The 13,452-nt window shown below is 47.5% G+C and overlaps 1 protein-coding gene across 3 annotated transcripts in view; it reads right to left on the bottom strand.

Moving 5' to 3' along the window:
- Positions 1–2,140: 2,140 nt before the first annotated feature.
- The window catches only part of entpd4 (ectonucleoside triphosphate diphosphohydrolase 4), a 30,891-nt gene continuing 19,579 nt past the window's right edge, over positions 2,141–13,452 (bottom strand). For all 3 annotated transcript variants that reach the window (XM_043681236.1, XM_043681234.1, XM_043681235.1), the window contains 5 exons: positions 10,258–10,424; positions 8,128–8,452; positions 6,838–6,923; positions 3,924–4,085; positions 2,141–2,980 (listed from right to left, as the gene is read on the bottom strand). In XM_043681236.1, coding sequence (XP_043537171.1) covers positions 2,770–2,980; positions 3,924–4,085; positions 6,838–6,923; positions 8,128–8,452; positions 10,258–10,424 — 951 coding nt within the window. In that variant the 3' untranslated portion in view covers positions 2,141–2,769. The remainder of the gene's footprint in view (positions 2,981–3,923; positions 4,086–6,837; positions 6,924–8,127; positions 8,453–10,257; positions 10,425–13,452) is intronic.

Raw genomic sequence — 13,452 nt, 5'->3', positions numbered from 1 at the left:
TAAGTGCACCCCCCCAGTATCCTCGGGCGGTGACCCAAGGCCTGAATCTGCTGAGCCTCCTAGATCGCACAGGGTTGTTACACAAGATCGGGAATGTTCCGACATAAACCCACAGACGCTGTGGCCCTAATTCAAAGAAGAAAAGCCAATAGTACCTGTGTTAACAGTCAGGCAGAGGCACAACAGCAGGTACAGCTTTCAATGCCATTATTCATGGGCAAGAACCAGAATGACCCACTGTCTCCTTCCTACAGAGTTAGCCCTTGTTACCCCTCACTGAGCCACTGATGGGATCTTTGGAGGGGAATTCATTGCTGCAATATTGCAAGCCTCTGAGCTGCTCTTGTAGCCACTGTACTGATACAGCTAGTTCAGATGAGAATTTCTGGTCAATGGGTAGCCCCCAAGGATGCTGACAGTGGGGGATTCAGTGCTGGTGATGCCAGAAGATGACGATGTGGATTTGCCACTTTGGGACAAGGCCACTGTCTCGCACTTGAATTATTTGAATGTTACTTGCTACTAGTCAGTTCAAACCATATTGTCCAAGCATTTCTGCATCAGGGGGCAGACTGCTTCAGCATCAGGGTCGTCTTAAAGTAGCCCTGAATGTAATCAGATAACTTCCCCACTTCCGACCTTATGATAAAGGGTTGATGAAGATGGGGAGAGATGAAGCAGCTGGAGATGGTTAGGCTGAGGATATTAACCTGAGGAACAGCTGCAGCGAAGGCCTTGAGCTGAGATGACTGACCTCCAACAACCATGACCACCTTCCTGTGTGCTAGGGGAAAATCCAGGCCACAGCCCCGTGATCTCTACCAAGGGTATGTAAAGCAGGCAGGTCTGAAATGCTTACTCCGAGGCAGAATAGGCAATGAACCACGGAGACAGTTGCTGTGGTTACAAACACACGTCCATACGTATTTGTGGTCAGGGGGCTATGGATAGGGCTGATCAAAGCTCCCATGGCCTTTCCATGTGGGAGGAAACTAGAGCATCTGGCAGAAACCCACACAGACACGGGGAGAATGTGCATTGTCGATACAGACGGTCAGGCGTGAGGACTGCAGATGCTGGAGATCAGAGTTGACAGTGTGGCGCTGGAAAAGCACAGCAGGTCAGGCTGCATCCAAGGAGAAGGAGAATCAACGTTTCGGGCAAAAGCCCTTCATCAGAATATAGACAGTCACCTGAAGGTGGAATCAAACCCAGGTCTCTGGTGCTGTGAAGTAGCAGTGCAAACCACTGAGCCACCGTGCCATCCAAGAGAGGCAAACAGGACAAAATGCAAACCATTCAACATCCTGCAATTAAAGAACACCTTCATCGTAATAAAACATGCCAAAATGCTTTACCGGAGAGCTCACAAACAACATTTGAGACCAAGTCACTATGCAAGTATTCAGGCAGGTAACTAAAGGCTTCAGTCTACGTGGTAGGTTTTAACAAGTTTCTTGAAGAAAAGGAGGAAGAGAGAGAGTGAGAGTGAGACAGACAGACAGAGATAGTGAAAGACAGCAAGTGTGAGAGAGAAAGTGAGAGATAAAGACATAGAGAGTGTGAGAGAGACATAGAGAGAGAGTGAGAGTGAGTGAGACAGACAGAGAGTGGTTGCAGACGCTCGAGCCCATGCAGGTGAAGACACAGCCATTGGGGTAAGCTGAAGAGGTCAGAGAGACAAGAATGCAGAGACCTCGGAGTATCCGGAGGCTGGAGGAGATTACAGTGTGACAGGAGGAGTGATACCACATAGAAATTTGATAATAAGGATGAGAATTTTAAAGATGAGGTGCTCCATCAGTGAGGGGTGCCAATACAGGTCAGCAAGCCATCAGATAATTGTTCAGTGGGATTTTGTCCAAGTTTGGGTGGATGCAGAGGTGTTCTGAATGAGGTCATATTTACGGAAAAGGCCATTCAGCAGAGCACTGGAATAAGTGAATCTCCAGGCAGTAAAGGCTGAGCTGAGGGATTCAGCAGCAGATGAGTAAAAAGATGGGTTTGGATCTAGAGGTTTAACTAAGCGGTTTTGGTGATGCAAAGAATATTCACCATCATCCTTATAACTCATGTGGTTCCACAGAAGCTGAACAAGTCAATTTTCACACTGACAATATACAATGACAAAGACAAAAAGCATTTTATAAATACATTTATTGTCACTCATATCACCGATTTCAACATAACATCTCCACTTATTGCAGCTGTAAATAAATATAATTTTGAGTTTCTGATTGTCAAAATCAGCCCAACAGCTCTTGCACCCCAATGCATTTCTACGAGGCTCACCATTGACCCTCTTCCTCTTGGTCCCTGCAGTCATTCAGACAACACCCAGTTCAAATTTAACAAGCTTTTCTCTCAGAGTTGCCACACAATTCGGACTGAAAGCTCTTCATGTCACCCATGTGAATGACTGCAGCTCTTCGGTTTTTGAGATTGTTTCTCTGAAATGAAAAGATGGAGTTTCCTGGCTTTTCTCAAGCAGGGTCATGCAATTTCCAACCAGCAGTCGAGTACTGCACTGCAGCTTGGAGAATCAGCTTTGCCTATGCTTCTGCCACATGCGCCTGCCTATCAGTGTCCAAACAGGAACACCTCAGATGGGTGTTCGTGATGTGAACAAACGTCAGCTGCATCCCTTTGCTTTTCCACCACCCACCGTCTGCTTGCTGCCCTTCCTGGTTTTGGTTTTCGAAGATTGCACTTGGCCCCACCGCTCCAAGTGGGAGCCCGGCCCATTCCCCCCGCCCGGATCACCAGCTTTCAGGCAACGTCTGGCATCGGAGGGAGGCCGGCTTCCCCTTTCCGCCCATGGTGTTGCATCCTGCGGTGGATCCGCCTCAGTCGCAGCAGGTAGAGGAGGATGGACAGGAGGACAACCAGGAAACAGCCAAAAAATACATAGTGGTTGTTGACGAAGGACGAGCCCCTCCAGTGTGCGTGGTTCCCTTTGAAGTCGTCCAGTGGAATGTCCCTGTTGGCATGAAGGCAAATAGCGTGAGAATGCCAGCCAGTGCAACATCATCAAGCAGGGGAGCAGACAGGGCCCTGGGAGAGGCTGCTGCAGCGTCTAAAGGCCCATGTCACACCCCCGGTTTGCAGGCTCTTGTTTGGGAAGGGTTGAGCAAGAGGTCCTCAATTAAATGGGGGCAGAGACCTTCTGGCTTGTCAATTTCAAAGATGGTAGCGCCCCTGCACTGACAGGAAGAACTTCCCCAATCTCAGGACAAGCCCAAAGTGCTGTGCAGCCAATCAGGTACTTCTGAAGGGTAGTCACTATGGCGATGAGGAAACCTATTCGCATATACAACAAAGGCCCACAAACAGCAAGTTGGTCACGCTCAGGTAATCTTCCTGCATCCTGACACTGCTGAAGGAACAGGACTCTGGACAGTGGGGAAGAACTTCAGACAGTGCCGTGACCATCCGACAGGGGAAAACAGGGCCTGTTTGGATTCACATCTCAGCCCAAAGATGGCACAAGTGCTCGCTCTGTCCTCAGCCAGCACTGGATGCATTAAATGAGATTTCATCCTCTGGAGACTGGGTTTTGACTCTGCGGCGGGTCGGTTGCCCACTGGGGTCACGGCTGATTGGCCAGCCAACCAGACCAGGAGGAAAACAATACCTTCCCTTGGAGGCCTGGCATTTGGGAAAAGGCTGGGGTGCACCCCAAGAGCTGCTTGGGGTGCAAACAGATCACATCAGGAGGGGCTGGCTTTAAATCTACACAGATTCAATTCTCATCTTTTAACTTCCTTAGTGCAAGAGCAGATAATCAGAACGACAATAAAGGAGGGTCAGTCAGAGCTCAGTGTGGAATTGTTGACGGGGAAGACATGCCATCATATTATACCCATGGCTTTGATAGCTATTACAGGCAGGACGTAGATGGGCGAATTGGCTATCAGTCTCACCTCAGGGGTAAATACCGTGTCCTGTAGAGAATTGCCCCCAGTGTCCACTGAACCTCCTTGTCATAAACCAGCTGGGCAGTTTTCAAGTTGGTGTAGTTGACGGGGAAGGAAAATCCGCTGTGCAGCACCTCATACATCCAGGCAGACTTAAAACACTGATACCTAGAGCAAACAACAGCATTTTCACTCAGGGAAGGAGAACACAGGCATCAGCTCGGAAAGTCAGCCAGGCTGTACTGCGCTTTTCCAGCAACACATTTTTCAGCTCTGATCTCCAGTCCTCACTTACTCCTGTACAACTTCATACAAAGGCAAGTGGAAATCGGCAACTCTACCTCCCCATCCATTCAAGGGGTTCACTCAAACCTTCAAGACTGTGACTGATATTTGATGAATTCAAGCCAAGTGAAAAAGGTAGGGAAACGGAGCTGATGTGAAACATTGTGATATATTTTTATTTGGAGTCTTGGATACAGAATTAGCAATAAATGGGACCTCAGTGTTCAGCTCCATGAAGATCTGATCTGCTTTTTTAACCATAAAGCCATTTCAGACAGTGAACTAAAGACAAAAGTCATGTTACTGCAGACCAGCCTCTCAACAAGTGACCTTGTGAAATAGTTCCTGCTTCTTGTTGACCTGAGTTTTGGAGGCCTACAGAAACACAGGTGACTGGGGCAATATGCAGGTTCAGTCCAGAAGCCAAGAGCCTCACCTACACAAGGGCAGGTGAGTTTGTGGCAGTCTCCAGAGCAAGAGGGTTGGAAAGAAGTACCAAGCTGTTTTAGCAAGTCAAGTCAACGGGGCTGGGAAAGCCCTTAGCTTTTCTGAGGGTTCAGTCAGAGCATGGTCAGTGAGTTCGCCTGGGTGTCTCAGGGAAAGACAAACTGAATCACATCTAGTGTACATGCAGAACGTCACTGAGAGGAAATGCTTGCCATCTCATCAGCGGGAGTGAAGACAGGAGTGATCCTTCACTGAAATGAGATTTTTTCAAGGATCTTGCTGGGAAAAGGACCAAATCTTTTTGGTGTTCATGCTAAGCTCCTCCTACCGTGATAAATTTCTGTTATATCGTGAACACTTATTGACAAACCACTGAGGTAAGCAAGTTGCAAAAATTAAATTTATGGTCCAGCAAGCTGGGTTTCACACAAGATCTGGCTCATTTAGAATGCTCATAACTGGGATCACAACAAGGTCAAGAACAACCATGACTGAACTGATGTGTGGAAGGGACGCACAGCCCCAAGATACATTCCACTATTCATGAAGGGTTCATCTTCACCTGGAACTCATTGTTACCTCCAATGGTAAACAGAAAAATGGCAGCAAGGGAATTGATGGCAACTGGCAAGCAAATTAGGCAGAGTCGGAGAGTGTGGTGCTGGAAAAGCACAGCAGGTCAGGCAGCATCCGAGGAGCAGGAGAATCAACGTTTCAGGCCAGGGCCCTTCATCAGGACTGAGGCTTTTAAGCCGATGGGGTGGAGAGATACATGAGAGGTGGGTGGGCCTGGGTTGGAAGGGGGTGGGGGTGCAGGAGGTAGCTGAGAGTTACCCACACCTCAGTCTATCTGTAGCATACTTAGCTACCTTTCCCCCCCGCAACCCCAGTCCCAACCCGCTCTCATTAATCTTTCCACACCCTTGGCTCACAAGCCTCAATCCTGATGAAGGACTCTTGCCTGAAACGTCAATTTTCCTGTTCCTCAGATGCTGCCTAACCTGCTGTGCATTTCCAGCCCCACACTCTCGACTCTGATCTCCAGCCTCTGCAGTCCTCACTTTCTCCAAGTAAATTATGTATCCAAATGTTGATAATCACCAACGAGAACAAACCAACACTCCCCAATGATATTCAATATCATTACCATCTTTGAATGGCCCACTGTCAAAATCAGATCACTTTCACCATTCCTTCCCTGCCCAACCAGCCACAGTGTGTTTTATCTACAAGAAGCACCCACTAATTATCCTTCAACTCGTCCATAACCTCGACCCTTTCTTTCCTCCATCAAGGTTTTCATCATCTGATGTTCCCTGCACTCATCAAGGCTTCAGCCTGTGTAAACTGTTTCTCCATCTCAAGCCTTCACACCCACACCAAATGCCCTCTTAGCCTTTACAGAGAACATGCGGAGCTAATGCATACTGTCCACACATTGGCAATCTTTGTGAATTTCAGTGAACACTAGCAAAGTCTAAGAATTCATTGATGTAAAGATTCACTTGTCAGCACAAAGTTCATATTTGGGAGATGGACAGGGAGGCAGATGTATAGAGACACCACCATATGTGAAGATCCCTCCAAGTCACTCACCATCCCTAATTGGAGCAAAAGCACCATGCCTCGAGTGTTACTGGATCAAAATCCTGCAATTCCCTCCTCATAGCACTTGTGGTTATACCCACACCACATGGACGACAGAAGCAGCTCACTATCACGGTCTGAACAGTAACAGTCAACCAGCTTCAGGCTTGGCAGAGAAGTCTCATGAGTAATTTAACCAATGAAACTGCCACAGAAATGTTTAGAGTGAAACTGGTTCCCGTTCTCAATGCATTTGGTGCAGAGATTGGACAACAAGGGTAAACTGAAACCCTGGAACAGCACTTCCTAACCCAGAGATGATCAAATTCATTACATCTTGATCGTCTGGCTGAAGACTGGTGTAAAGAACAGATTTGGTGACTGACCATTCTGCCCTCCTGTCTCATTCTACCACAAGTCAGGTTGCTCACCATTCTCCTGGTTGGGCAGTCAACAGTCAATTGGTAGGAGCCGTGTCAGTTGACGAATGGAACAGTAGGGGCTTGTGCACAAGGGAGATCGTCTGTAAGCACTCAGGAAAAGCCACCATGGATGAGTTTGTCATGCAGCCACTTCGTGATGATAGAGGACATATACTTACTTGAGTCTGTGGAGGTCAGCATGCCTGGAGTACAAGCCACGCTCAAAACGTTCCTTCAGAACTGCCCACTTGGTTGCACAATAATCCTGCAGAGTCAACACAACCTTATATAGTGCAGCACAGTCCAGGCCATTCAGTCTATCTAGTCTGTGCAGGACTTGCCAAGAGCAAGCCAATCTGTCCCACTGCACTGCCCAGTCTCACCGATTCTTTCTCTTCATCAAGTTTTTAATCATATGATGGTCCCTCCACTTATCAAAGCTTCAGGTACTGAAAACGGTTTCTCCATCTAAACCCTTCATCCCTACATCCCTATGGGGCAGCACGGGTGGCTCAATGGTTAGCACTACAGTCTCACAGCGCCAGACACCCGGGTTCAATTCCAGCCTCGGGTGACTGTCTGTGTGGAGTTTGCACATTCTCTGTGTCTACGTGGGTTTCCTCCGGGCACTCCGGTTTCCTCCCACAGTCCAAAAATGTGCAGGTTTGGCAAATTGACCATACTAAATTACCGATAGTGTTCAGGGATGTGTAGCTTAGGTGCATTAGTCAGGGGGGAATGGGTCTGGGTGGGTTACTCTTCGGAGGGTCGGTGTGGACTGGTTGGGCTAAAGGACCTGTTTCCACACTGTAGGGAATCTAGTCTAATCTGCACCAAATGCCTTCTCACCTTCTTGATTCTGTCCAGACATGTGCAAGGTTTGTGGATCTCAGTGAACTGTATCATTACAATGGCAAAGTCTTGGACTTGCTTGACAAAAACATTCACTTGTCTGTGGGAAGCTGACATCTGGGAGTGACACTGAACTTAAGTGACCAGTGGACACAACCTCCCAAAATTACGAGCTAGTCAGTGTGGAACTGAACAGATCTGTGGGGATGTTATTCATGGGCCTGTACTATGCCAGCTGCTCCTGATGAGCTTAACTCCGAGCAAGGGTCTGAGCCCTGCTCCACAAAGCTCAGGTTAAACACTCTTCACAGAAGATGATGGTTAACAGTCTGACGCATTTCCAATGGACATCAATCGGCTCACAACGTGGCCCATTCAAGACAGACACATGACGATTGGGGTACAGTTCATGAGGGGGGGCCACAGGCATCACTCTTTGCTCCACATCAAGCAGGAGTGAAGGCTTCGAGACAACCCTCCATGAGCCACTACAGCCAGTGTGGGGATCGAATCAGTGGGATCACACTGCACACCACTCTGGCCAATGTCCCCAGCACTCTCTGACTGAGCAATAAACCACACAGCTCACATTTGTAAAACAAGATACAGCTCAGTACCTTAGCAGCCTTAGTGAATTTAGCAACTTCGTAGTCACCACCCATGCGCAAGACATCTTCGGTGCAGTAATAGAATTCGGAGAAACCGTAAAATTCACTGTTCAAATAGTCTACCGGAGGCTGGTACACCCCACTGAGCGATGTTGAAGTCTCATTGGTTTTGTTTAAGAACGGACGAATGATTTGCCGACACCAATCAAAATCTCCCAGTCCTCGCAAATACAGAGTGCGTCCGCCTTGATGAATTTCATCCTTGCTGTCAGCTGGCAAACAGGGATCCAGGTATGGGATTTCTTCTGTCAGGCCAGTCTTCTGGCCCAGTAACCTGCAGGAGAGACAGGACACGTGACTTTCTGACCCTTTCATGATTGTATCTTTGCCCTCAGCTCGGTCAAAGCTTCCAGCTCTTTCTGAACCCTCATTTCATGGGATACTCGCATGGGCCAGTGCTTGGTTTGCAATCCGATATGTAATCAGTCACACCAGCTGTACCAGTGAAATCATGCCCCCCTCACTTACCCTCTTCTCAGACTTGCTGTCAAAACGGAGATCACCAAACTAGGAGACAAACAACAAGGTGGCCCTCTCACAAGATCAGGGAGTGGGCAACTGCATGGCACACCCAGTTTAGATTAGATTAGATTCCCTACAGTGTGGAAACAGGTCCTTCGGCCCAAGCAGTCCACACCGACCCTCCGAAAAGTAACCCACCCAGACCCATTTCCCTCTGACTAATGCACCTAACACTATGAGCAATTTCCCATGGCCAATCCACCCTAACCTGCACATCTTTGGACTGTGGGAGGAAACCGGAGCATCCGGAGGAAACCCATGCAGACACAGGGAGAATACCTGTGTGGAGTTTGCACAGTCACCCAAGGCTGGAATCGAAGCTGGGACCCTGGCGCTATGAGGCAGCAGTGCTAACCACTGAGCCACTGTGCTGCCCTTTAATGTGGATAAATGTGAGCTTATCTACTTGGGTAGCAATTACGGAAAAATGGACTATTACCTGAGTGTCAATGGATTGGGAAAGGGGAGGTGCAAGGAGACATGGGTGTCCTTATATTCTAGTGACTAAAACTCAGCATGCAGCAGAAAGAAAATGGTACAGAAACAAAAGAATTGCTGGCTAAACTCAGCAAGTCTGGTAGCAACCTTGGGAAGAAAGCAGAGCTAAAGCTCTGAGTCCAGTGACTCTTCATCAAATGGTATATTGGCCTTCATAGTGAGAGGATTCTCATCTTCCTGCAGTTGTACAGGGCCTTGCTGAGACTGTGTATAATTTTGGTCCCTTTACCTGAGGAAGACTGTTTGAACAGAAACAAGGATTGCTTCTTGGGATGGCAGGACTGAGGGATGAAGACAGACTGGATCAGATGGGAAAAAACTTCACTGGGGTTTGGAAGAAACCTATACTTGACAGGATAAGAACGGGAAGGATGTTCCTGATGTGTGGGGAGTACAGAGCCAAGGATCACAATCTAAGGTTATGGGGGCAGGCCACTGAGAGTGGTGAGCCGATGGAATTCTTTGCCACAGAAAGTGGTTGCGGCTAAAACATTAACTACTTTTGAGAAGCAGCTTGATGGGTGTCTTCTGGCTAAAGGGATCAAAGGGTGTTGGGAGGAAGTGGGAATAAGGCTGAGAGTTGGATGATCAGCCGTGATCATACTGAATGGCAGAGCAGGCTGGAAGGGCCGACTCCAGCTCCTCTTCACCATGTCTCGAAGCAATGCCTTGAACACCAGAGCTCCGGTCTCACAATCCAAACTCAAGACTTGATGCACGGGTCACATCACACACGATAGTCTGGTGTTGCAGACAAGACAGGCACAGGAGTGGCAGCGCAAAAACGGGCCACTTGGCCCGACTGGCCGTGCTATCATTCTGTTGGTTATGTAGCTGCAAAGCACACTAGGGTAGCCTGATCTTAACTAAGATGCTATATAAATCCAAACTTATTCTCTCTTCACAGGATGAGAATGGGGTCAGCTGGAAGGAAGCCTGGTGGAAAATGGAGCACAGGTCTGGAGAAGCGACTGGCCTATTTCCATGCTGGAAAATGGGAAGCGATTCTCAGTCGTTTCAAATGAAAAGTCAAACCTTGCCCACATGTGGCTCAAGTACCTGTTGGTCAGCGTGATCTTGTGGACAATGTGCTCCTCATAGCGCTTTCTAGCAGCGTTCCCACCGAAGCCCAGGAAGGTGGTGACATAGACACGGTATATGTGCTCCGTGTGATGGGCATCACAGCCCAGGTTGAACTCTGCCAGCAGGTTCTTGGCCAACTCTTCCTGCACAAAAGGAACCGAGTTCGTTGATAAAGCTTCCAAGATCTGCTGTCCATCACAAGCTGTGTTCAGGACAGTTACAGCACAAACAGCACAACATTCAATCAGCAAACAGCAGGCGACAGGTTTTAAGCAGGAATTCAGCCAAGCAGTTCTTTCCTGGAGCAGGAGGAATTACACAGCAGATAAAATGTTCAAGGACGAATTAAAACTCGGGTGAATTTCATTTGAGGTAAAGAAAATGTGACAAATTTCACTTGAGCAAGATCCTGTAGCAACTTCATAATTTTTTTCTTCCTGAAGCCTCCAGTGCAAATATCCTGCATATATAACCTGCTAGGAATGTGCACCAATAGTGGCGTGATGGACACTACAGTTTATCTCTGTCAGCAACGACATTTAAAGATTAAGAAAGGAACAAAGGAGGAGGAAATAGGGTGTCAAGTCTGTGAGGGGAAGAGATTGAAAGATTGGACCAAGTGGGAGACAAGGAAGGTGGAATTTTAAATCCCAGAGATGGAACAGTTTTAACTTGCTGCTTCTGCACCCAGAATGGTTGTCTGTCATCTGCCGTTACAAGCATATTGTCGTTAACAAGGTACTTGCACTTCTCGTCATGAGCCCTAACGTTCTGAGACAGGCTGACAGGGCAATTAATCCACAAACCCAGCAAGTCTTCAAAACTGACAGGAAATTTGAGGATGACATTCCATTAAATGAAGAAAAGGGATTAATTGACAAACTTAATTACAGAGGCATAAAGCACAGAAACAGACATTTCGGTCCAAAGAGCCTGAGCAAACCATAATCCCAAACTAAACTTGCCTGCACCTGCCCCATATCACGCTAAACATTTCCAATTCACGGACTTACCTAAATGTCTTTTAAATGTTCTAACGGTAATCACATCCACACTGACCTTTCCGATACCCATAATAATATTATAAACCCCTACAAGGTCAACCCTCAATCTCCGATGTTCCAGCGAAGAAAAATCCCAGCTTCTCCAGATAACTCAAATCCTCCAATTCTGGCAATATCCTGGGAAATCTCTTCTGAACTCTGCCCAGCTTGCTAATATCCTCTGATAACAGAACTGGACACAGTACAGATGGTTCTGCTATAATGCGTGTTTCTTCAGCGTGAATTGGCTCTAATGCGATTGAAGAATTTAGACTTACTTGGAGAATGCAAACCTTCCTGACGTTTATTGGCTGTAACACCATCCCAGCCCCATTAGTTTAAACGGCACACAATTGCACGATTTTCTGAGAATGCGAGATTGCACAAGAACAGAACGATCATGTTATATCAGAACTGACTGTAGTCCAGAACAGGTCTCACCAATGCCCGTACAACATTTCAGCTCTCAACTCAAAGGTTTGAGCAATGAAAGCAAGTGTGCCAGACACCTTCTTCACCACTCAATCCATACATGACATAGACTTACAGTCATAGAGATGTACAGCAAGGAAACAGACCCTCCGGTTCAACCCGTCCATGCCGACCAGATATCCCAACCCAATCTAATCCCAGCACTTGGCCCATATCCCTCCAAACCCTTCCTATTCATATACCCATCCAAATGCCTCTTAAGTGTTGCAACTGTACAAGCCTCCACCACTTCCTCTGGCAGCTCATTCCATACACGTACCACACTCTGCATGAAAAAGTTGCCCCTTAGGTCTCTTTAATGTCATTCCCCTCTCACCCTGAACCTATACCGTCTGGTTCTGGACTCCCCCACTCCAGGGAAAAGACTTTGTCTATTTATCCTATCCATGCCCCTCATGATTTTATAAACGTCTATAAGGTCACCCCTCAGCCTCCGACACTCCAGGGATTACAGCCCTTGAGAGAACGCTCAAGGTTTGCAGCTCATGGTGCTATGTCTTTGTTCCCTTATGCAGTCAATTTGGGCATTAAAAAGTGTGCCTGCTTTAAAAGTCACTTCCAAGGGGATTAAAGAACGTATCAGGCCCACAGCATTTGGGCAGGGGGCTTCGCATGGTTTGAAATCACAGCTTCCAACAGAGACTATTCCAAGTTCGCTTAAACAAAAGCCACTGGCCTCTCTTATTCATCAGTGAACGATTTTTCCTTCCGCTTGTGAGTTTGCAGAGAGCAACCGGGCCTCATGGGTCAGCTAATGAAGAGAGATTACACAAAGTGGCCTTGCATTTCTCACAACCTCCACCATCTGAAAAGAACTGATAAGGGAGCGTGAGAGAATCTGTTTCAACGAGTGGATGGGTTACAGTCGGACAAAAAGGACAGAACATTCATAGCAGAGTCAAGCAATTTTGAAGAGAAGTTAATTGACATTCCTGATGCTAAACTTGAAACTCTACTTCAGAAAGAGCAGATGCCAGCTCAATGAGTCAACTTCCTCCCTGGTGGATTGCTCAAGCAATCATTCTCCCTGCGTGAGTTGAGACAGGGAATGCTTCAGGATTATGAACCATGTGAGGGATTATTGCATCACTGGGAAACATTTTTTTTGCATGCACAAGTGCTGGTTCATGCCTCACTCTGGCTCCCTGCTCGAAGCTGAAGCCCACTGTGGTGCCCCACTTCAAGCAGCAGAATGGGAACTCAACGCCTCCCATTCACACCCAGTGGGCTGATACACTCTCAGCTTGGATGGCTCCTTGGGGCCTTGTAATGTTCAAGTTTGGCTCACTCGGCAGCTTCACGCTTGACAACCCATCATGTTTGGCCTCTGTCTTCCACACTCCTCTCAAACACACATACATGCATGCACACACCCACCCACCCACAGACACAGGCTCGTCTTAATGTTTCCATTCCACTCTCCACTTCCAGCCCCTGAGCTGCAGCCAGCTCCCTTCCTGACAGTTTACTGGGATCAGCTGGAAAGGGCTTCTCATCAAAAACTCATTCATCATTGATACTGTCTCAAGGGAGGCTTTCTGCTGCTGAGTACATTGAAAACAAATCAGTTACTGCAAAAGGACATTGCATCAGAGGGATCAATTAACTTCGAGCCAGCAAAGCACTCACTTCAAGG

This window comes from Chiloscyllium plagiosum, chromosome 42 (genome assembly GCF_004010195.1).
Source record: "Chiloscyllium plagiosum isolate BGI_BamShark_2017 chromosome 42, ASM401019v2, whole genome shotgun sequence".
Lineage (NCBI taxonomy): Eukaryota > Metazoa > Chordata > Chondrichthyes > Orectolobiformes > Hemiscylliidae > Chiloscyllium > Chiloscyllium plagiosum.
This window is presented reverse-complemented; position numbering and strand designations above follow the sequence as displayed.